The sequence below is a fragment of the Dermacentor albipictus genome, chromosome 7 (genome assembly GCF_038994185.2).
Source record: "Dermacentor albipictus isolate Rhodes 1998 colony chromosome 7, USDA_Dalb.pri_finalv2, whole genome shotgun sequence".
Lineage (NCBI taxonomy): Eukaryota > Metazoa > Arthropoda > Arachnida > Ixodida > Ixodidae > Dermacentor > Dermacentor albipictus.
This window is the reverse complement of record NC_091827.1, coordinates 47927370-47952936: the sequence shown is the minus strand read 5'-3', so window position 1 is coordinate 47952936 and position 25567 is coordinate 47927370. Positions and strand designations below refer to the sequence as shown.

The 25567-nt window shown below is 47.5% G+C and overlaps 1 protein-coding gene across 1 annotated transcript in view; it reads right to left on the bottom strand.

Moving 5' to 3' along the window:
* Positions 1 to 22921, bottom strand: part of LOC139047973 (protein sine oculis-like) — a 69127-nt gene extending 46206 nt beyond the window's left edge. The window contains exons 1-3 of the mRNA XM_070522209.1: positions 20968 to 22921; positions 14625 to 14687; positions 1592 to 1979 (exon numbers count right to left, since the gene is read on the bottom strand). Coding sequence (XP_070378310.1) covers positions 1592 to 1979; positions 14625 to 14687; positions 20968 to 21398 — 882 coding nt within the window. The 5' untranslated portion in view covers positions 21399 to 22921. The remainder of the gene's footprint in view (positions 1 to 1591; positions 1980 to 14624; positions 14688 to 20967) is intronic.
* Between the last annotated feature and the right edge of the window lie 2646 nt (positions 22922 to 25567).

The following is a 25567-nucleotide window of genomic DNA, read 5'->3' as shown; positions in this document are numbered from 1 at the left end:
CGAAGTAACCCTTAAATTACAAGATCACCAAAAAACGTAGCTGACTACGAGTAGCTAATTGCATGCGATTCGTTACCTGCAATTGTGGCAGTGACCTATATCTTTTCTTCTAACAAAATTTAATTATCGAAAGTAAATCTCCCGATTACCGCTATCAGTCTTCTTTATAATTTCTTGGCGAGATATCTTCTTGTTTTTCGTCCGCATCGCCCATTCAAGAGCTCGCCATCGTTGTCTGTCTCGTTCACCTGGACTTTTAGTTGCCGACAGGCAGCCGAACCAGGTCCCACCTGTGCATCAGTTTAAAGGAGGCAAGCCGATTTAACAACGTCAAGTCCCTCTGTCGAAACGCTGGCTTCGGATTGAGGCAGCCCTGACGAAGACGATTCCCATTGTCGAAACGTTTTCTCTAGACTGAGGCTCATTGTTGTTTGCCACACTGTTGGTCGTACGACCGAGCGTATCTTTAATATAACTTAGCAATAAATTCGTTAAACTTAGCGAGTTTTAATAACCTTTTGTATCAGCTGCTTTCTCATTTGCTTTACAGTGACGCATATTGCCAGCGAAATGCCCTGCGCCAATTCCTCAAGGGAGACTAACGATGTTTAACGTCTGGTTGACCTCCCTACCTCTCCTTTGTTCCTTTTCATCCTCCCCATCATCCTCATCCTCCTTATCGCCTCGTCCTCATCTTATTAGAAGGGAGACATACGCGCCTCAAATTTCTGCTCCTTGTAAAGATGTACCAAACAGGTTGCTAGCTAGCCATCTGAGTGCATTAAAGCTGCTTTTCATGGGAAAACATGCCGTTTTAGAAAATTGATTGTTGTTTTCGCTTTTCCCCATTCAAACCTCTGACACGCCACTGCGATAATTGGAAGCTGCAGTTTTAAAAAAAGGAATACGTCTATTAAAAATGGAAACCGAATAAAGACAGAACTCTTAAGCAAGTCATGGTCATTTTCTCTAGTTAGCGACGTTAACTGAAAGATGGTTTGTTTTGTGCTGCAAACTTGGGACATTATTTCGAAAAAAAAAAAAAGCTGCCAACAGCGCATATGATATCTCTATCGAAAAATCACGTGTAGCCAATGTGGCCAGAGTCCATAATCCTGTATGATCACATGGGTTCTTATATGAAAGCTTGCATGTTCCTATACAAACCCATATGACCATATAGAATTACGGTAGCAGGTGTGTGGGTATTTTTCTACGGGGACGGTGTTATCGAACGTAAAAATCGCGCGTCGCGTGGACATGACACGTAATTACACACAGACACCACTGACGCGGTGTAACCATCGCGACCCCCCTCCCCCCAAAAAAAATATCAAGAAAAAGAAATGGGCATGGGCAGGACACGTAATGAGGAGGGAAGATAACCGATGGTCATTAAGGGTTACGGACTGGAGACCAAGGGAAGGGAAACGTAGCAGGGGGCGGCAGAAAGTTAGGTGGGCGGATGAGATTAATAAGTTTGCAGGGACGGCATGGCCACAATTAGTGCATGACCGGGGCTGTTGGAGAAGTATGGGAGAGGCCTTTGGCATGCAGTGGGCGTAACCATGCTGCTGATGATGATGATCACCTTGTAATTCTCTCGATGGAACGCCACGGCCGCCTGCGCCCTCAGCACCGCCTCGTCCGAGCGGAGCAGGTCACCCGGGGGCAGCGACCAGAGGAACCGGGCCAGGCGGTCCAGGTTGCGCGCCTGCTGCAGGGCCTCGCACAGGCAGGCCACCTGCTCCAGCGTGAACCTGAGCGCCTTGCCCCCGCCGGCGGTCCCCGAAGAACCGCTCGCTCCGATGCTGCTGCTGCTGCCACCGGTGGAGACGCTGCCGCCGCTGCTTCCGCGGGACGGTGACGCGGTCCCGGCGCCTCCTCCTAGGCCAGCGGACATGAGCTCGGTCAACCGGCTGGTTGCGCTGCCCGTGCTGGTGCCGGTCAGGGACGACGTACCGTTGCTCAGGCCCACGCTGTAAAGAAGGGATGGAACCGGGTCTCGAGAGAGTGACACATTATCTTTCTCGGATGGAGCGAGAGAGAGAGAGACGAAGAGGGAAAGGTGCGGAGGTTTACCAATGACGTGTCCGGTTGGCTACCCTACACTTGGGGAGGGCGAAAGGGGAAGAATAGATAGGGCGAGAAAAGAAAAGAATAATAGTCAGTAATTCACAGTCAGTCGCAGAGGAATCTCCACTATCACAAGCGTTCATACAATCCGGTATCCTTCGCGAAGGGCGAAATAGTTTTTGTGGCCTTTTGCATGCAAAAATGCGTAGGCCATGGTCCAAGGATCATTTCTTCCGAGAGCGCTCTATTATCTAGCAGGTTGAGTTTAGTTTCTAGAGTACGTCCTTGAGTGTCAAAGGATGGGCAGTGGTACAGGAGGTGCTCTAGAGTTTCATCGCACCCACACAAGTTGTACGCCGCACTGTTGGCCATCCCTCTTAGGAATGAATAAGCATTGGTAAATGCAACGCCCAGCCACATGCGATACACACAGTAAAGTTGTTTCGCCACGGGAGAGTCCACGTGGCAGGCGAAGTCTCAAGTTGGGCTCGAGAGATTGCAAGCGTGAGTTGGTGAAACCCGGTGAATTCCGTAGTGGAAGTGTGATGCGGCGAGCAAGTGTTCGAAGTTTCCACGCAGCATCAGTTCTTGAAAGTGCTATAGGAACCCGCTGATGTTTTTGATGAGCTGAACGCGAAACCATCTGCGTTGTCATTGCCGACAATTCCGCAATGGCTCGCCAACCATTGAAATACAATGTCGTGGCTTTTCTCCAACGCGTGATGACTAGCGTGACTTATTTCGTACTCTAGCTGCTCGTGTAACCCATGACGCAGGGCAAACTGCAGAGTTTGTAGGACTGTTTTAGAATCGCAGATAATGGCTGGTGGCTGCTGAAGCTCGTGCTTGAATGTACCTTGACGGGCCGCAAGCTCTGTTGCTGTATACGTCGTATTGTGCGAATATTTAAATCGCAAAGAGATGGCGTCTGATGGAACAACTACTGCTCCAGTAGAGCTGATTGGTCCGTGTAAATGTGTATGCGGTCAAAATAAGACTCGTTGAGGAGAAGCAGAGACAGCTGCTTCATGGCTAGCGGTGAGAAATCTGACTTCTTTGCAATCTCAAGAATTTAGTGGCCCACGTGAATTTGCCGGAGACACACAATGCCGATGTTGGGCGTTTCTCAGGCTCGAAGCCAGATGGTATCGAGTCGTGTTGTCTCATCACAATACCACAGAACGTAGCCTGCGGTCTTCGCACTGGCAAATCGGCTAAATGGTGGCATCGTAGCCGTCAAAGGTGTCGAATGTGCGCTCTTAGCGTCTCACCAACGATATAAGTGGTGATCGGGTGCTCCCGTAGAGTGACAATGGTTGCAGCTGTCGAATAACATCTCGGGAGACCTAGACATGTCTGAAGTGCATGGCCTTGTACGCGTTGTAGTGCAAGGTGTTTAGTATTGCATGTGTTGGACACAACAGGAAGTCTGTATCGCAAAAATCTGAGAAAAAGTGTCGTGTGTAGCTTCAACATGGAGCGCACGGACGGGCGGTCGCCACAATATTCCAGCTGTATACGAATTGGAACATATTCGCAATACAAATGAGTTTTTTTTCTACATTTGTGAGACATGGGGACTCCAGGTGAGGTCACGATCCACAATAACGCATAAGATCCTGTGAGCTTTCTTGTGCTCAACTGACTGGCCCTCGATACACGCCGGGTAGAAAGACGTCGGTTTTCATGTAAATGCCACCAGCGCACATTTTTCTGTAGAAATTTGCAGACCTTGGGGGGTCGGCGAAGGTATGACGCTATGAGGGTTGCCACTTTCTGTATTCTAGCGCGCACTTGTCACGCCGGACGCCCAGATCCAAATATCGTCAGCGTACAGCGAGACATAAGCAATCTGTGCTAGCGTTTCGGCGAGCCCAACTAGAACGAAGTTGAAAAGAGTGTGGCTGTTCACTCCGCCTTGTGGGGACACCACGACTGGAGATATATCTATTGGTAGGGCCATCTTCTGCAAGGATAAACACAGATTTCCGTGAGCGACAGCTCCTAATCCACTTGAAGACGCGGCCTCCAAGTTCTGCAGTCTCAAGAGCTTCGAGAATGGCTTCATGGAATACATTGTCGTAGGCATCTTTTACGTCTAAGAAGAGTGTCACGGAGAGGTGCTTCATAACATTTTGTTGCTGCACGGAGGTCACGAGATCAATGACGGTGTTAATTCAAGACCGTCCACGTCGAAAACCAGCCATAGCCTCAGGGTAGATGTTATAGCATTCGAAGTACCATTCCATACGTGTCAGCAAGATCCTCTCCATGACCTTACCGATGCAACTCGCAAGTGCAATCAGCCGGTACAATGTAAGGTCTAGTGGAGACTTCCCAGGCTTGAGTAGAGGCACCACTCGTCTACACTTCTAATCGTCGGGGGCTTTGCCGTCACGCCAAGATTGATTGAAGATATCCAGAAGACAACGTTCTGCTGTTGATCCTAGGTGCCTTAAGGCAGCGTAGGTAACCCCACCAGGACGGGGTGATGACGAATGCCTGCACGCAGCCAAGGCCGCTTGCAGTTCTTCCACAGAGAAACGCACTTCCATACTTTGATCTATCGAGACGGGAACGTGATGTAGCGAGAAGTCAGCCAGCAGAACGAAGTCGCCAGTAACTTTCGCACAAAATTCTCCCGCGACTCAAGCTCTGGACGACTTTGATGTAGAGCCAGCGCTCTGAAGGGACGACGTTGTTGTGTGTTGTGAAGGTGAGCGAAGACCCTGAAGAGTTCTCCCCACGGCGGATAATGGCTTGCGAGGGTCCAGCAGTTCGCAGAACCACTTCCTTCGTTGGTCCTGATGTTTCTTAATCTGATGCTGAACTTCCTTCTGTGTGCGTCGGGCTTCCCTCAGGTCATAAATGGACTTAGTACGCCTATATCCTCTCTCGGCCCACCGGCGGATCACCCGAAGCCTCTCCAATTCTTGGTCGAAATCTGTGCGTCTTGTAGATCTTATAGCCTGCAGAGCTTGTATGATCCCGTCTTCGATGGACTCGGGATGGTCGTGTCAGCACTTTTCCTCGATCGAAATTCGGTACACTTGCCAGTCTGTATTGAGAGCACATGGTAGAGAGAACTGTCGAGTCTTATGATAGTCATCTACGTAGGAATATGGTCGCTGCAATGCGTTTCAGTGTCCGTGAACCACTGGACTTCGGAACTTAAACTAGGTGACACTAATGTTAAGTCCGAGCAGCTGCTGTAAGTCGCTCCTCGGAGGTAAGTCGGGCTGCCATTGTTCAAAACTTTTAGTCAATGCTCAGCGAGATCAACTAGACTCGTGCCTCGTACGTACGTACGTACGTACGTACGTACGTACGTACATACATACATACATACATACATACATACATACATACATACATACATACATACATACATACATACATACATACATACATACATACATACATACATACATACATACATACATACATACATACATACATACATACATACATACATACATACATACATACATACATACATACATACATACATACATACATACATACATACATACATACATACATACATACATACATACATACATACATACATACATACATACATACATACATACATACATACATACATACATACATACATGTCAACAAGTGTGCCCTCTGTCTCCTCACAGCGTCAAATTAATGCCCTTCAGTGATCTAAGTGCTCATGTGTTCGACTCCAGACCACCGCAAGACTATTTGCAATGACAGACCTAAGAGAACGACAGTTGAAACTGGGTATCCTTATGAAATTGCAGTCCGCCACGCATGCCGGAATCGAACGAAAGAAAAACGGTATAAAGCAAAAAAAAGAATAAATGCGGAGACAAAAAAGAGAGGACCGGGCAGACTAATGATTTGATATTATCAGCGCTGAGAAACAGACTCATTTCACACGAGCGTGCATTATACGACGCCCAAACAGCAGAGAGGCCCACGTCCCTGAGGCTCAAACACACACGCCGGCAGACAGCACAGATTGAAGCTACGGAAAGGGAGCTGTGTGGGAGAGAGGATAGGGGACAGGGGGGGTGAGCTCGCCAACCAACTTACCAACTTTAAACGCTGAAAAATGAGACCATCTGCAACTATATTTACGACCGCGGTGCACCACGAGGGGAATCCTGCCCCCTCCCCCCTTTTCCTACCCTCCGCCCGCCACTCACAACGCACCCGAATAAAATCGGTCATGAAGACTCTTTTTTTCGTTTGTTTCTTGGGTCTTTCTTTCTGAGCGATTATGCGCGTTAACGCGCCTGCATAGCGCGGCCGGGCGCAAGCCTTGAAACAGACGATAAATGTCGTCTTGCACCCCCTCACCCTCATCTCTCTGCATCTCTCTCTCTCTTTCTTTTTTTTCTCCCTGACGGCGTGCCACTGGCCGTGCCCCGTGGGCGATGTTATCAGGAGGCTGGAAGTCTCGAGTTTCGACCACAACACGTCGCCACAATCGGTCACCGCGCAGCAGTCGTCCCCGTGTAAAGCGAATGTTTCTTTCTTGCTTGCTTGCTTTGGGATGCGCGCTCAACGCGCACTGGCCGTGGGGTCGGCCAAGTGCGTCGCCAGGGCTCGTTTATAACGGGGCACACGCCGAGGTTGTGGCACGTCGCGAGAAGGCGTCGGAGTCGCATCCGAGCGGCGCGCTGATTGTTGTATAGACCGGCTTGAGCCCAGACCACACGTATACGTTTGCGGACGCGCGCCTATCGCCTGCCGGGCCACGCGAGGAATGGCGGATGATGATGATGGTGATCGAATGAAAGGAAAGACGAAAGGAATGGCGGTTCGCATACACAAAGACGCGAGACAGCGCGTGCTCACTGGGCTCACTCGCAGACACTTTCCCAGACGACACTTCGTACTTTGTTATTGACAGCGTTTCAAAATTGCGCGATATCTATAAACGTAATTGTTATATATTTACAGCTGTTAGATCGGCACAAAAAGGAAAGAAGAAGCACTTTCTTGCATTATATAAATCTGCTTTAGCGAGAGTTGAACGTACCGCGCCGTAGCTGCGTAGCCAGGCGCGCCGACGCGAGGAAGCCCAAGCGCCCAAGCGCGCGATAACGGAGAGGAGCTGTTCTCCGAGATCACGCCGCGTTTCGACGCGTGCGAGCCATGCCGCACCGTCTGCGCATGGGTGGACGCGCGGACGCGAGCTTTCGCGCGTACTCAAATGTACTTGTGGTCTGGGCTTCACGCGCTGGCGACGCGCCCGCCAGCGCATGTACCGTAATATACGGTTTATTATTATAACAGCTCTTTGGTTTCTGAGAACCAACGTCGAACTGCAGTGCGAAAAAGCGGTGCATCTTGGGAGTGACGTCGCAAACACCGCATACCTAGACCTTTAATAAGAGTGAGACGTTTTCTACAGAAAGAAGTGAAGAATGCAGAATACTCAGTAACCGAATGCGTTGAAGCCAAAAAAAGCTGATGTCATTGTTGCCATTGCTACGACGCTATTCTTTTTCTTAGCGTGGATCGCAGGGTAGGAGAAAGATTTGGGGAACACAGCGGCACGATATTCACGTTTATGTAGGTTTCGTTAATTACTCGCCTCCACCCCCACCCGTCCCTCTCCCCCACTTTCTAGAATTCGTTCTCTAACGTAGACTACCTGGTTTGCCTCTCTTCCCGCACTATATGGGTACATTCGATTCACCCTACCCTTCGTCAACTAGTTCCCACCAGTTTAGTACTAGTTCTTTCTCGTGCGAAACCAGCACGGCATTTCCTGCACAAATGCTTTTACGACGAGTGGAGGGAACGCTGTGAGCTCGTCGTGCACGAAGCCTGCATGCACCGGGAGAAACGAATGGTGACATGCATCGAACACATCTCGAACCAGTTCCGAAAGTGCAGGCGAATCGAATGAAACCTTGTATCTCACCAACTCCGGGTCTTGCGGCGAAAGCTATCACTAAAGCGTAAGCCAATCGTAAATCAAAGGGCCAGGGATGGCATGACGTAACAATTAATGTCACTCGGTTCTCTTCCTTTCGCCAGCTCGGCTTCCCTTCAACCAAAGTGCGAGAATAGGTGGTATTAAATATAATCTCGTAGAAATGAAAATTATCAACTAGCCAATGAAATTGTCTCAGCCCTGTTCGCAAGCTTTCTATTCCACTGGCCGGCCGTCTTCGCTTCGGGATCTTTAGTTACCGGAAAGCTGCGTCAAATCTGCCCCACAGGAAGGGACGCAATGCCCTGCCGTTGGCTTTATTTCCATTTTCTGACGCTGTGAGTTTAGTTCACTTAAAGCAACGTGTACCAACTAACACAACAAGAAGTTAAAACTAAGAAAGGGCTCCCTTGTGGTCCACCTATGATAGCCATCCCTTCGACGCCGGCTGAATGGAATCCATCGAGTAAGCAGCGTGCGAAAAATAGACGAGGACGACTAGCGAAGAACACAAAGCGAACGCTGCCTCTGTTCTTCACGGAAGGATTAGTAGAGCACAATCGACGTGGGACAGCCTATATAAGGCGTCCGACGTAACTCGCGCCAAAATTATTTAAAAAGATATGCAAGTACCCCGAAGCTGCATAGAGTCAAGGTAAGGTTGTCTGTCTTCGCTTGGAACAATCAGACTTTTTAGAGCGCAGCTCTTTGGCATCCGTTCCTTGGTTTCGCGTCGTCGTCGGCGTTGTCGTCGGCCTCGTAACCAGCTCCGCCCCCCTTTTTTCTTTTGTATTTTGCATAATTGCGTAATTAGTCATTATTTATTCAACTCTTCAAACCTCGTATTCAGAGCAAAAGTGTCATGAGAATATTGTAGACCACGCAGAAAAATTCCCGATCCAGCACTCCTGTTGCTCATCCCGCGATACATAAATGTCTTTTTCCAAGCCTGAAGGAAAACGTGCGAAATACAAAAGCAAAACACAAAAAATGCCGCGCGACTAGTAGTATGCTTCTGCTCTTGGTCCACCTACGTGGCACTCGCATATTATTATTATTATCATCATCATTATTATTATTATTTAATTTCAGCTCAAGTTACGTAGGACACACATTGTGGGCTTCCCTGCACTACGCGTAGTGTCTGAGGCGAAGCCCGCATCTCCGCCGCGGAGGCCGACACACAAGTGCTCGATGGTTCATCGGGTCCGCAAGATAAAAACTTCCAGTTCATAACTAATATGAAACAACCCCGTCCTATCTCCAGCCTCCTCTCTCAGCCCCTTCATGGGAGAAAGGCAAAAAAAGTATAATTATAGATAACCAAGAAATTTCTACATTACAAAAAAAAACGGATAAAGAAATACCTCCCGGGTCACTAGTAAGGTCCCAGACTCTTATCACCGCACCCCGATGTGTCCCCATCTCGACCAGGCCTTTCTTTCTTGCTCAGCCGCTATCTCTCTCTCTCTCTCTCTCCGAGAGCTGATATCTGCGCTACGCGCCAGTTTCGACAGAGCGTGTTGACGGCCACATCCACGGCGTCGTTCCTTGAAGGCAAAGCCGCTCTGCGGACGTGCTTATCAAGCGTGCCTAGCGCTACCCCCTCCCCCCGTTCCCTGATTTTTTTCTTTTATTTTCTGCTTGTCTGTCCAGCTGGACGCTATCGCGCCGTCGGCCTCACTATAACTGAGCGCGGAGTTGCGAGATCTCGCGTGAACATACGCGCACGTGCGAGATTTCTCGTTTCTTTGTTCGGCGGGAACGACTCGCTGTCCGTTGAGCAGATTATCGAACGCGGACCTCGGCGCTCTCCGAACAGCGTGGCAACGAAGACACAACTCTCTCTGCAAAAAAAAAAAGAAAAAAAATCACGAGAGTGAATGCTAGCGCTAGTGGTCTGCTTGACCTGCAAGGCCGGTAGTTCAGCCAGCATCGAAATGATTGTTACTATGCAGTACATGGATTTGCTCAAAGTTCGCCCTGGCACTGCAAAAGGTTTTGCGAGTTTGCGAAATGTGAAATTGAACATTTTTCAACAGTGTGTACGTGTTATGGATGCAAAGCATTCGCCGTGATTACGTACGTGCCGCAGTACCTTCTCGCCTTGTTGCGTTTCTGTGAAACGCGACTGAGAGCGTTACAGTCCGGACGCGCAATCACGCAGCGACGCCATTTGTGTGTCACTCTGTGTGCGTACCGCGCTGTTGTCGCTATGCACACAGAAGCCCCGCAGGAACGCGTCTACGTGTAACTGCTTATGTTCACAAAAAAAAAAACTGAATTCTGGGCTTTTACGCGCCAGAACCATCGATCTGATTACGAAGTAACCTTAGATTATTATAGTCAAACGCATTGCTCGTCGTCTGGAGAGCTTCTAAATCACCGAGTGCGGAACGCGCATGCGCCGCAGAAGCCAGGACAGCACGGCGGCGGTGACGCGCGAACGTGGCTCCATTGCCCGTAAGAAATTGCAATAAAAAAATTTTGCTCATCCAATGCACACTTTGGAATCTACGTGAAGCGGCGTCTTCTTGAATCGAGAGAGAGAGAGAGAAGGGAAGACGGAAAGGCAGGGAGGTTAACCAGACTGAGTCCAGTTTGCTACCCTACACGTGGGTAGGGGAATGGGGAGTGAAAGAGGAAGAGAGAGAACTTAAGTATAGGATGTCTATAGTCGGGCACTCAAGTCTGTTGCCCTCAGGTAGCGAAATAGCGCTCGAACTGGTTACACAAATGATGCATAACTGTTCCGCAACGCGTTTTTACAGTATAGTGATTGCCTGCCTGCCCTACGAAACATCGAGAACTTGATACATTCGCTGCGTGAACCGCGCGACCACGGAAGAGTCTCCACTATCGGCCAGCTTATCTTCACGCCATCTCGGGGATATTGCAGCGATGCCATCCCCCCGCCCGATTCCATGCCTCTCTTATCGTGCACCGTTCACGGCCGGCTGATCCCACTGATAACACGGGTGGCGTGCGTCGCTCTGACCACTAACGAAGCGCGAAAAAGCGCGAACGCTAATAGCGTCGGCCAAAAAAAAGGCACCGCTGCAGACATAACGGCTGTGGCGCCCTATCTCCAGGATCGGCCCCACCGAACTCGGCAAGAAGCCGACCGAGCCAGCAAACAACGGGAAACAAGACCTCGCTTCGCTTTAATAAACTAATCAAGCCCCTGAAGAGGCACATTTTGTTGCGCTGAAGATATTTAGGCAGTGTGTGTCCTTTCGCTGGGTATTTCCGTCTGCAGAGCCAGCCTACGGCACAGCTGTAGGAGGTATAGTATAGCTGGGACAACGCGTAATCCGATTCGTCATATACAAGTGGTATCTTCTGTGTGACCTACTTGGCAAGACAGTAACAGCAGTAGCCACGGTAAGCAAGGTTAGTGAGAGTTCTCAAGGAATTATGGGAAGCTTACGAGTCCTTTCTCAAAGCTGGTCGATATTCCCCAAGGTGGCCGTCAGAGACTGCAGCAGCAGTTTTCACACCCCACTTGGCCGGTCCGGGTCCCTCGCGAAAGCGACCTATATAAATTGCTGCTGCATGCGAGTGGCTGGCAACACAGTCCCGGTGCGTTTTGAGAGTTAAACGAAGCTTTGTTGCTAATAGTTTGAATGTTTAGTGGCGTTTGATAGAAAGGTCAATGTGGGCGATGGAATAACAGATAACGATTGGGTCATTCAATGCGCTTTTTGTGTGACTTGAAGGAAACATTGAAAATCTTCTTTTACCACAGCAGCGCATCTTTTTGCGTTCTACGGAGGCAGGCCAGTATGGGTTAGAGGCAGGATAGTAGCTTTTTCGCAATGTCAGCCATTAGGCAGCTGCAGTCTCAAATTTCGCTTTCGGTTGCGTAACGAGTGTCCCTTCAGGCTGAAAGTCGAGTGAAATGAACCGCTAAATTTAACGCTGCGTCAAAACTCGTCAGACGGTCTTCTACGTATAGGTGGGAAGAGATACATTGGCGACACATCGAATGCGATGCAGTGGCTCTGCAGCAGAAGAAATTACAGCGGGAACACTACAAGTGCCTGGTGGCACTCGTACTGAGTAAGCATTATTTCCAGTCGCTCAGCTTTCACTCATGCGACGACTGATTGATTGATTGATTGATTGATTGATTGATTGATTGATTGATTGATTGATTGATTGATTGATTGATTGGCCGAGTTACGCAGACCGCGGCTCATCTGCGTCAAGGATAACGCAATGTGCTGGAATTATTGCAGTCACCCGTGGAGATTTGTTAATTGGTGAACCAAATTAGTCGGAAATAATCTTATTGAGAAAAATAATGTACCCGTAATTAGTTCGAATTAGAGTTAAGTAATACAATATGAATTCATTTTCATTACCCCTATTATTACCGATTGGGCTTCATTATGGTACTCGTAATTAATCAGTACTTAGGTCGTCTTCGTTACCCTTAATTAATTCTGGTTAGCATTAACTAATGCAATGCTAATCAATCGAAATGAGGCGTCATTTAGATTAAGTACTCTTAATTATTCTTGATTATGTTTATTTCATCAATTGCCTAGTTAGAATCAATTAATTACTGATTTTTTTGCGGCAACTGTATGGCCTGCTTTCTATCTGATAAGACTGTATGCTATGGCCGATTGTACGGTATACTTGTTGCGTCAACTTTTATGGCGTACTTTCTTTTTACCTCAACTGTACGATATAGTTAGTTGTTTTGGCAACTGCACTGTTCGTTATCTTTTTGCGCTGACTGTTGCGGAAACTGTAGTTCTATGTGCTATCCGAAGTGAAACCAAATGAAACCTTGTAATCTGCTATCTTATGTAGACTTTGGATATATATATATATATATATATATATATATATATATATATATATATATATATATATATATATATATATATATATATATATATATATATATATATATACTTTTTAATGAAAACCTCATGGCGTTACTTGTTGTGCCGACTGTAGTGGCATGCTTTCTTTCTTTGCTGACTGTAACTGTAGGTGTTCTGTATTTAGTTAGTTAGTTAGTTAGACATAGTTAGCTAGATAGCCAGTTTTCTTTCTGACTTATCAACCTCTCCTCGCGGCGAGAATAGCTCTAGCGGTATTGTGGAATGGTTATCCACAAAGAACACCTCGAGTAATATTTTATGTTTAGTTTCTATTTAAAGCTTGTACTGGTATTTACGCAAAGTCTATATACTCGGCCTGCGCAAGGTCCAGACAACTTACAAAATTTAGCTTCCTATTGGGGTTCTTGCATGTCTGAGGCCATCTTTTGAATATTGCTTTCAGATAAAATCAGTTTGTCAGCCTATCGAACTCTATCAGGTAATCTATCAATACTACGTTTTTTTTCATTCATATTACAGAAAAACGGTTGTTCGTATTGTTTCAGTTACAGCAGAATGCAAAGTTCTAATTAATTACATTAATTCTATTCAAAGTGGCAGTTAACTCCCGAAGGGCGAAACAGTGAGCGCGATAGCCAAGTTTAGCCTTGCGCTTGGTCTCTTTCGTTTCGTGCCTCTATTCTGTCATTCAGTCACGTGGGGATGTTTGCTCCGCCGGCCAGAAATTTCTTATTAAGTCCAACCGAATGCACTGTGGTATGCTATCGTTTTCTTTTTTTGTGTGTGTGTGCGTGTGTACTTTTCAATTAATGGTTATATTGACAATTTCTACTGTCGTTGCTTTGAATTTAGCGTGTAATTTCGCCTTTCAGCAGCACTTACTCTATAGTAGCCCTGAAAGTTTATTTCTGGTTATGTATGACTTGTTGGAATAACGTAGCCTTTTCTTGGTCAGTCCCCGCAGTGGGTACGAGCCACGAATTGGATTGGATTGGCAAGCAATAGATTGTAGAGAAGATATATATATATATATATATATATATATATATATATATATATATATATATATATATATATATATATATATATATATATATATATATATATATATATATATATATATATATATATATATGGAACACCCGCCGTGGTTGCTCAGTGGCTATGGTGTTGGGCTGCTGAGCACGAGGTCGCGGGATCGAATCCCGGCCACGGCGGCCGCATTTCGATGGGGGCGAAATGCGAAAACACCCGTGTGCTTAGATTTAGGTGCACGTTAAAGAACCCCAGGTGGTCAAAATTTCCGGAGTCCTCCACTACGGCGTGCCTCATAATCAGAAAGTGGTTTTGGCACGTAAAACCCCAGATATTATTATTATTACATGGAACAGCATGGCAACAGCTTAAATTTGACTGAAGTGTGTCCATATAATTGCTATCGCAAATAAAAGAACAATTGCTGCCCAAGAGCATTAACGCGCCCTCAGTGGATCTGCTTGGCAAGGTAACCAACTTATGTACAGCTCGTTTGCCAACGTCGATTCCGTGTTCCCGATGTGTTCCTGTTGCAGTTTACATATCCTCGCTAGAGCTTCTTTCCGGGGCACGCATGATGGATTTCTCGCCGTTAGCATTTGTAGCTTCCACTTGTATCACACCTCTGGTTAACCTCCCCGTATTTTCATGTATTTCTTTCTTCATACCTCACGTTATGCACGGTGTAACGACAAAACGCTTCCGCAAGTTCATGCTATACTCACTCTAGCTTTGACCAGGAGCAAGTCTGGTGTCCACTGGAGATGCTTGTCTGGATGTCCGGCCTCCTGCGCAGTAACGACACGCCAGTGAGGACACGAGTAGTTGTGGAATGCGGTAGCATTTCAATGTTTTGAATAATTACTTCTAATGCTAAATCTGCTCTTCTGGTCTAAGTAAGCTTCCGGCACTATATATTTGTAACATTCGAGAAGCTGCTATTGCTGCATCCATCTCTAGGCTTCTCGTTGCTGATTGGACGACCTACTACTTTACGAAAGGTTCAATGTAGCACCTTTCGATTTGGCCTTCACCCGCACAGAAAGGAAGGCCTCGCTGTCCTCTTTGAAAACGAGCGACTAGTGCAACCACCTTCATGTTTGCTCTAATAATGTGCGCGAGTTTTACTGCGTGCGCGCGGGCACCACTTTCCATTTTCGTTTCATCTTCCCCCTTCCCGAGTGTAGGGTAGCAAACTTTAAGTGCGATATCGTTAACCTCCATCCATTTCCTTTTTTATTTCTATCTCTCTCAATTTCTACTGTACATTTAACCAGGTACAGCGAACTGCATCAAAACATTTGTGCGGATATCGACGAGAGTGCAGGATGTTCCGCAGTACGGAAGGTTGACATTCGCTTTAGAGCTTCGCGCTGTGTTAACATTATCATCATCAGCCTAAGTTACGTGCGGCCGAAGCACGAAAGCTCCTCCCAGGTTGCACCCAATCGCCCCTGTCTTTCGTCGGCGGATTTTGCCGTATGCCTGCAAATTTCCCTAGTGTCAGCTCATGACTCGATCCTCAGATGTCCCAGGCTGCGTTTGTCGTCCCTTGGTATCTCTCCTGTACTCCGCAATAATGATCTGTCCAACTCCATTGGGGAGAGTTAGAAAGGCTCAATGACATGAAATGCAGAGAGGTCGCGGCCTGAGGTACATTCCTCTAGCCAGCTACTCTGCACCGGCGGAAGGGGAAGAGGGAAGAAAGAGGTGCATGATGGGCGACGATGACGAAAGGAGGAGGGTGTAAAACATATGGCAGGCAATTGGAAAGGCTCAAGGCCTACAACCCAGGCCCGTACTTTTTGAAAAAAGTCAAGTAAGGCCTGGGCGGTGACAGTATGCGGCGACAGTGACCGACTGTGATTCTATGTCTATGCCCCTTTCTTTCTTTATCTCTACTTTGTTATCACTTTACGTCCCCATCCCCTCTATCCCTAGCGTAGGGTAGCAAACCGGATCTCCCCCTCTGGTTAACCTCTCGGCCTTTCCCCTTTCCTCTGTCTCTCTCTCTCTCAAGCAAGGCCTGAATGGCCTCAAAACTCGATTTAACGTCTGGCCGAAGGCCTAAAATAAGGTCCTCCGACAGTGGCGGGCTGCCAAGGAGCGTAAGGCCATTGCTCAACTTTTGACGCTCTGAATCCACGTACCGAGGGCAGCCAAACACCACGTGACCTATAACCTCGTTCACATTGCACACCTCACAGTGTGGAGACTCGGAGCGTCGCATGAGGTGCACGTACCCGCTCGTAAACGCCAACCCCAGCCTAAGTCTGTCCAGGAGACTGGCACAGCTGCATTGGATTTTGGGTGGCAGCCCATTTCATGGTAGGGTACAATCTTTGGACTCTACTTATTCCTGCGCTAAACATGAGCACCGAATCAGTATAGATTGATAAAGTATTCTTGGTGAAGTCCACTTTTCGTTGATTACGCGGTAATAGGTTGGTTACTAGAATATAAGACGGCGTTCAACGTTCCGTTTCATTTTGAATTTCGCGCCGAAGCCCCCGGGGCCGGTACGTCACTGTGGCGTCACGGAGTTCAAAGCGTTGTTTTCGAATCTGGCCCCATTGTGACTAAATAAACGTTCTCAAAACTGAAGTTCAGTCTCTGGCTCATCTAGTATGCGATGTAGTCCATACTTACAGATGAAAGTTTAATTAGGCTCAAGCGGACGGCGTCGAATTCCACCTGTTACGGCAAGCTCGTGCGGGAACTTCAAGGTAGCTTCTAAGGATTCTTCGTTTATGCTTTTTTTATGGTGAATTCAAACCTTCACTTTCACTAATAGCTTAATTTTTGGGGTTCTAGGGTCGCCGCTATAGTGCATAAAGGGTTATGAGGGAGGCCTTCTTGAAAGGCTACTTGGAGTTTTGCATTCCTCGTGCCAGCATAGCCACTGCGTGTGTATATATATATATATATATATATATATATATATATATATATATATATATATATATATATATATATATATATACACTTCGAACCTCTCCTCCACCTGGTTCGGTAGCTAAAGTTTATCTGCAGGAAGCAATGCGAAAGGATTATAAAGTTAATAAACCTGTAAATGCGTAAATATGGCACAATGGCATACTGACGCATTCAGTTTTTGTAACAACCCTGAGACGCTAAAACGTATTCCTTTTAGACACACACGAGTATTTGTGCTACTCTTCTGCGCAGTGTTGAACATTGTAGGCGTACGCCAATAGAGGGATTCAAAAAATTTCTACGCATATTTCTGCGTCGCCAAAAGGAAGCCTAAAAAAAATGCCTGCTGTATAATTTTGCTTTCACAGCCTTCCTTTTCTTTTTCCTGTTCTTGTCTTGCTCTTGTTCATAGCCTTCATTCCCCTTAAATGACCTCGAGAACATAGCCGTTCGTACAAGAATTTCTGAACGATTTGATTCATTTAAGAGAAAGCTTTAGTTCAGGGCCAGCTCCAATCTCCCTAGTCAGATACAAGTAAAACGCAGAAATGCATTAGTTAGACAAGCACTGGGCCGACTTGAATGAACTTCATTGCATTTAAATAGATTTAGGTGCACGTTAAAGAACCCCAGGTGGTCAAAATTTCCGGAGTCCTCCACTACGGCGTCCCTCATAATCAGAAAGTGGTTTTGGCACGTAAAACCCCAAATATTATTATTATTATTCATTGCATTTAAAAGAAGAAAGTTTAATTCTAGAGACTACAGCAAGCAGACAGAATTTTGATTTAGGCCTGGATTCTTTCCGTGAATTCCCAAATTTGGTAAGTCTTAAAAATACTTACAAATCCGTAACTACCCACAAAAAAAAAATTATCGCAGTTCTATAAACTGAATCTGTTAGAGCATCCAAAGTGAAGAAATTTCATATATAACATTACAGCTGACGTTAGATTGTCACAATGCTTACGAGGGTCTTGCAAGTGCCCTGCTAACAAGTTAGTGATATATTTCGGAGCGGTGTATAATACATTCATTTTCTCCGCTTTAAACTTATGATAGACGCAGTTTGTTACAAGGAATCGACATAAGTTTTTCTATTGTTGAGCCGCAGTAGCTAAAAATTAAATTTGAAGTTTTCTTTTTTAATGTTTCAATATGAAAATTGCTACAATCAGTATTAGAGGGCTTAAAAAAGTTGGTTACTGGAAGTCACTGACACTACTGCATCAAATTTGAATCAAATAACGCAGATATCTGCCGCTGTTGGAAATTTCGGCCTGCAAAATTATTTTTGCTCGAATTCTCCACCTAAAGTAATGGGAGACACTCACTGCTCAACCTCCACATGGATCGGCTAGGAAAGGTAAGACAATATTACAGAAAATGATGATGATGATGATGATGATGATGATGATGATGATGATGATGATGATGATGATGATGATGATGATGATGGCAGTGTCGGTTTTCCTAATGGCGTGCGTTGCACAGGTGTAAAAAGGAAACTGAAGGTGGCAAAAGACGAATCAGAACATCAAATCATACAGAAACAAATTGATGGCTCTCGCGCAATGGAGAGTAGATGTAAGCGTGAAATGCCTACCCCCAAAGCTGATTGAGCGGCAATTATACTAGCCGCAATCTTAAAATGGGCGTAGTGCATGATCGCAAGGGCACACCCCACCCCACCACACCGCACCATCCCATGCTGTGCACTGGTCCATACGGACGCAATAGTTTCCTGCCACAGACAGAACTTCATCCGAGTCTCGACTCGGTCGAACAGCCATCCGCTGCGGGCCAGACGCGCCACGGAACTCACGGACCGCTGGCGTTGAAAAGAGTGCCAGCATAACTCGCCTCAGGACCAAAATGTGACAATCAAGTGTACAGTGCCCTGCATCTGCGTTTTGAACGTCGCTACTGGAAACGTCAAATAAAACTTCCGCGTATTAGAAGTTACAGCTTGAGTGATATCGTGACCAAACATTTGGTGGAACTCGGAAGCAATATTTCTTGTAACTCGTTTGGGCAGTAATTATAGCATGTGTAATGCTGTCCTGTACAAAGGGTTGGGGGCGAAAAGCCGCATTTTCTTAAGCCCGGATGATTTCGTTTTGTTCTCGCAACGGTGCCCGGATAATCTCGTTCTATTATCGTTTCGAGTGCGCGTATAACGGCTCAGCATTTTGGCTCAAGGACTCTTGATGGTCGCCGATAACTGTAGCTAAAAGCATTTCCGGCTTAATATATCTATTCTTTTTCTGTATGTAGGTTTTGTTCGTTTGATAAGCGGTCTTCGATTGGGCCACGAACGCTTGAGCCATCGCTTCGCATTCACTACGGTTATCAGGTAAGCCTAACAGAGGGCAACTATAAACGTAATCGGTTAAGACCTTGCAACCGAAAGTTTTAGGAAGGTTTTCTTCACGATGAAGAAAAGCTTGACGCTATGGTATTCAAGATATAAAGTCATTCTTCTTTGTATCACGTCTTCTAAGGATTATATCCGATACTTGGTAGATCTTTCTCTATTGAAGGGTACATTTGAAGCAATGCGAGGTACAGAACTTCTCCCTGAGGTGGTATTCTGTAAGAGTCCACCTAGTGGACTGTCCATTTCGGCCGCTGCTGATTGGATGCTGCTCTACGAGAGAGGAGGAGACGAGCGGCCCAATCAGCAGCGGCCGAAATGGACAGTCCACTAGGTGGACTCTTACTGACTACCCCCCCAACCCCCTCTGGTCTCGTATGCAGTAAGTAGACGATAATCCAATTTGTCCCTGTGCGGAGGAGTTCCGCAAGTTTGTTTATACCTATGGGGTTAACCGATGGATCGTGTGAAAAGATACAAACATTCGCTTTCTGTTACTACGTTTCGCTTCTGGGTGGAGGCAAATAGCCGATGCTTAAGGACATGCAAAAGACGCTGGATCTCGACAATTTGCGCACCAAAGCACTATGAATGGCTTTGTTCTTATTTGCGCCAATCCATTTCAACCAATGAAACCGGCGCCGTTTCAACCAATCACTGGAGTTACACTTCTCGCTTTTTTTGTCTTATATTAAACTTTTCAATAAAGCTCTTTGAGACCATTACCCATCAAAACGTGGCTATGAGAATGTGGCTGTATGGCAATACTAGAATTTAAGGAAGCTCAATTAAAGGGGGAAGTAACGTATATGCATGCTTTGAAACTGTATCCAACCCTTTCGCAATGCACACTACTGTTTGAGTGAGTGCGGCGATTGTTTGTCAAGAGGTCGACTGCAGTCTTGGGCGTGATGCTATACAGCATAGCTCGATGCACAAGCATGATGCGACGTGTATGCGACCGAGCATGTAAAGCGACTGCGATAAAAAGAGAGAGGCAAAATGACGATGAATCCGCGCCGTATAGCTGTTGTATTAGCCACGAAGGAGTGCTCTGAGCTGCAAGATATGGAGGCACGATACAGCATTCACTGCGTCCCAATAGCGAGTGACACAGGCGCCTATGAGGGAAGCGTTTCGTTCCTCTGCAGGGTCACGCCATGTGGCCTTTATTTGGGCTTATAGACGCCACCCTATTTACTAGCAATTTTCTGTCTGTCCGGATACGCCATTACGTACGGTGACTCGAAACCCTTTTCCACACTGTCTATGTATTATGTTGCCCTGTCACTCACGCCACACATGACTCAGAAACTTTGTTTAGTAAAGAAACAGCAGACGCACAAGGAAGGAGGTCATTCGGAGAGATTGTCCGCGTACAGAGAAGGAGTACACCGGAGAACCGAATCTACTGTTCCTCTTCAGTGGCAAGTATACCGGGGTATCCCACAGTTTAAGGCGCCTATTTTTTATATCCCCCTTCATCGGCAATGGCAACAGCTGCCTACATTCCATGCCTACATTTTTCGTCCACACGAGGTCATTTAGACAAAGATCGACGCAACAGAAACCTGCGCCCTCAATCGTAATTGAATTAGAGCAGTGGCTCCGCCCATATAGTATAGGCACGGCATGCAGATAGAAGGGATATTTTTCCCGCACAGGGGTCGGCATTCGTGCGTTCGCTTAAAGACGGCACACTCTTGTCAGACGATAAACTCACAAACAAACAAACAAGGGAAATCGGCACTGACCATATCGAGTCCGGATCCAACGATGGGAGCACACCACGTGACACCGAGTCGTGCTGTCCGGCTGCCGCCACCAGCTCAGCGTGGTGCGACACGCCGTTGATGAGCTCGTGCCCGCCTCGCCTCAGCAGGTGGTGGTGGTGACTCTGGGGCGACGAGTGGTGGTGGTGACCCACGTCCGGGAGCGAAGAGTCTTCTTCTTCGTCCTCGTCGTCCTCATCGTCGTCCATCAGGTCGTCGCGCCGGCTGGCCCCGTACACGGACGTCGACGGGCCGTGGTGGTCCAGCAGCATGGAATGTTGGGCACCGGGCCCGCCGTGCTCGTCGCGGTTCAGGTCCAGCGGAGCTGGAGACGAGGAGGACCGGTAGTGACAGCTGTCTCCGGACGAGTCCGTACCGCCGCCGCTGGTACTGCTCAGAGCAGAAGTCGCCATGGTGGGCCCAAAATCCGGATGGACAGAGGCTCTGCCTCCGACGCAGACAAGGATTGCTCAGCGGCCAGCTATTCTGCCGATGTTGGGACCGCCGGCGCTAATGTTTCCCGTCATGTCGCGGAGAAACGGGGAATGCCATGAATAGCCAAGCGAAACGGACAGGTCTCCGGCGACTTTCACCTGTGGCACGTTGGCCTCAGCCGGCCTAGTGGCGTAAGTTTAGTTAACAAAACATAGAACCAGGCGTGACGACTACACCCTGTAGTTCTTGAGTGCCCTTTGTTTTGCTGCCTATGAATATGAAACTTGCGACAAAGACCACGCTTTGGGTGGTTTGACTTCTGTCTGTGAGTGGCCCCCAGTGCACAAATGGCTTTCCAGAATGCGGAGTAAACGATTGTTCGCGTGTCTAATCACGTGATAGAACTAGGGTGTCACTGAGTAACTAAAATTGCACTGAAGCACTGCATCCTGCGCATGTAATTGACTTTCCAGGCTCTTTTGAGAGCTCGTTAAGCGCAGTTAACGTCACGCGTCATGGACTTCTGCAATGAGCATCAGATTCTCACAAGTGGCTCTGAACCTGTTGAAAATTATCTTTAGAGGAGTAGCTCAAATCGGGTCTTCACTCGCGATGTATCGGTCCTTGCAAGCGACCAAGCCCTCTAAACGAAATGGCGTCAATGTTTCCGTTACCCTGGGGCATTTCATGTAGCCCAAAACAATCACCTCTTTGTTGAACCACTGTTGACTACACCACGGATCTCGAAGAAGGCTGTGGAAGCAGTTCAGCACAGGCAGACACGTACTATTCGTCGGCCAACTCCTGAGTCTTCGATTTCAAGCATTGCAACTCAAGACTGGACACTGGAAGTTCAGGTGAACCCCTCGAGTTGAATTGTTTAGCTTTCAATGCAACTTTCATGCTTGACTAAGTCGGATGCGACTTGTTTCGTTGTTCCTTGGTCACACGTGACTACTGATCGACGACTGCCGAGAAGCCACACCCTTATAGCCTTATGTTGTGTCCTTGTGCTAAAGAAATGGAGTAGCGTTACTATTCCATATGATATGAATTCTATATCTTAGATATAGAATTCACACGGGGAACGTCGGCCTTTCCAAAGAGGTGAAGCAGAAACACACAATGTTGAAAAACTGACTTACACGTTTCACTTACTCGAAACGTAACGATTCTCAAACGTGTCGGACGTATGGCCCACGCGCACAGGAAGTCGGACAGCGTTGCGGTTTCAGATGTGCCAATCAAGCAGCACCACAAACACTCACAGGTCCAACATCATGTCGTCTCGGCCTTTGGGACGTTCGAGTAGTTTAGCGAAGTCGTTACGCTAAGCACAGTTTCCACAGAACCACGGCGGCGAACACGACGGTCCTCGATATCCGGAGCTTTCTCGATCCAAGGAGCTTCGCCTACAGCACCAACGCCCGGCTTCACCGATTGAAGTTTCTGACCCTTCACGGGACAACCATCGCCACGCTCGAGCCTGGTGGGGAAGCCCCGTCGAGAGAATAAAAACAAAGCGCCACAGGACGGAAAGCTACGCGGGGGGGACGTCTTCTCGGACGGACGCCTCTCATTGGCTGCCGCCGAGGTTTGGAGGGCGGAACCTCTAGTCCGCGTCGCACCAATGAGGGAGCGCCGACGCGAAAGAGAGTGAGCGAGATGGATTCCTCGTCACTGGAGGGAGAGGAGGAAAGATTTCTCGGCGGACAACAAGCGGGAAATCGCGGTACCCCGCGCTCCGTTCTTTCTTTAAAGAGCCTTTCGGTTATTTCCCCGTTTTATTTTTGGTTTGCTTCATTTCAGTGGTGGCTGAAAAAAGACGTACCGGCCTGACGTCGGCGGGGTGGTGATGGGGGACCCGTGAAGGAAGTTTTGTCGTGAAAGCCTCGTGTTGTTCGCTTCGCTGGGCAGAAGCACCCACGCCCTTGATGGAGCTGCCGCTCACCCCCGATGCCTCTGTACGGACTTCTGTGTAGTGCTTGATGTTACTCGTTTATTAATGCCTTCAACATCTCCTCATGACAAAGTTCTTTCTTTTTCTTCTTGCTACTGCTTTACCCAAGTGCTACGACTCACGTAAAGTGTGCGTAATCGCTGTCAGAGATACTGCGACATCTACGTTTACTACAGGGCTTTTCGTGCATTCCCCCCCCCCCCTCTCTTTCTTGATCTTCTTGCCTAGGTTTCGTATCATAGGTCGGATCCATGAAGCTTTCCGTTCGTAAGTAATGTTTGTCATTGGCCAAAACCGGCTTCGACCAAAAACCATGCCCAACGTCCCGATTTCATGTCACCTGCTTTTAGAAACAGTTGCAGCGTATGGAACTTTTTGTGAGTACGGCTGTTTAATGTAAGGGTTCCTTTGTAAAACTCGATCATATTCGATTCCTTTGTTATCATCAGCCGCTCATGGTCAGGCAACATTGATGATAACTCTCACGAATCACCTCTCGGACCATCTACGAAGCGCGGAAAGCAAGTGAATTGTAATAGAATGGTTTACGTTATACCGGCGCTAAGCCACTCAGCACGTTGGAAAAAAAGCACGTCTTAATTCGAAAACCTCCCTGCACTGGAATTTGCCGTTGCTCGGTATAGGAAAGACGTCCCGTCGCGTACAGGGGCAATATTTGCGTATTACTCTCACACGTTAAAATCACCGCATGATAGCAGAGCGGCCATTAGCCCATTCTCGGTACATGGTTAGATAAGCGTGCACGCTGATCTAACCTCAAGCCATTATTAAACAAACCTAATGAGAAACAATTGTTGCTCATACAAGAGATGCGAGTACATGCATGTTTTGTATAGTTACGTTGCACCGCACTTATCGTGAGATACGCAATCTCGCATTTTAATCATTGAATAACCTACTTGCGTAAGAATGCATTAAGAAGGTAACATCATCGTTGGCCCACAATGGGGGCAGCAGCAGGGATGAAGAGCCTCTTCTCCCATTCAACAGACAACGTTTCGTTAAAGCCATCGCTCTGTTATTGTCTCTGTTTAGGGTTTTGTTTAAAATCGGAAAGCTCTTCTCAGCTTTCTGAAGGCTTCTCTTCCGACGTTGGCTGTATTGTGAGAATAATTTACTCGAAGTCTTTGGGTTCTGCAGCTGTATGTGCAGTCTTACGGATATAGCGGGGACTCGTCTTGGGCAATTTCCTCCTTTTCTCTTTCAGTGTTTCGAAACTTTGGCACTGTTCTTACAAGACATTAAAAACTAGCCCGTCATTTGTGAGCCCGCTGTTCTTGGAGTGCTGTTTCCAGAGCGTCTTTCTTTTTCTTTTTTTTTGCCTTTATGTGTCATTGGACACGTGGCGGTGCAGCCAATGGAGTGGTGCCACGTCATGAGTGCATAACGCGAGCGCGTTGATGACGTTCCGAGGTCTACAAACTGTATAATGCTTTCACATTCCACACGTAAGAAGCCTTAAGCATTCTGCCCAATTTTTTTATGCGAAGCATATTACTAGAGCTCAACCCAGCTCCTCAGGCGCGGCGGTGTCGCCTTCAATACCACGTGACACAGTGACGTCATGACAGAGGAGAAACGGGGCTCCAACTCGCGCCGGCGCTCGCGGCGTCGCCTTCAAGGCTGACCACGTGACACCGTGACGTCACGACAGAGGAGAAACGGGGCTCCAACTCGCGCCGTCGCTCGCGGCGTCGCGGCGGTATATAAGCAGCTGCGCTTGCCTCTGCTAGACACTCACGAGGTGAGATGCCTCCTGGAGACAGAGCTGCTCGTTGGAATGAGAACCGAAGGTTGCGGCGTGCTACAGAGACTGTTTCTAGGTGGCTTTGCTACGGCGCAGCGACTATACGCGCCCCGCATCGGACGCGGTGAGCGTCGAGCAACGCAGCGTTCGGCGCGACAACGAAATGTGCGCCTGAGCAAGCGCCGCACGTCTGAGCCGACGCCGACGACACCGGCTTTCCTGCGACACGAGCTCCTTAACGCTGTCGCGTTAAAATAAAGGCTAGTATGCTTCGCATCCTGGGCTTAACCTTAGCTAAGCCACAGCCATTTTTTTTTTCTTTGAGGCGAAGCCTTCTTCGCGAACCCTCCCAGAGTTTGTTGAACAGTGAATGCTGCTGCTGTCTGGCCGGATAGTTTACATACAGAACCGCACACACA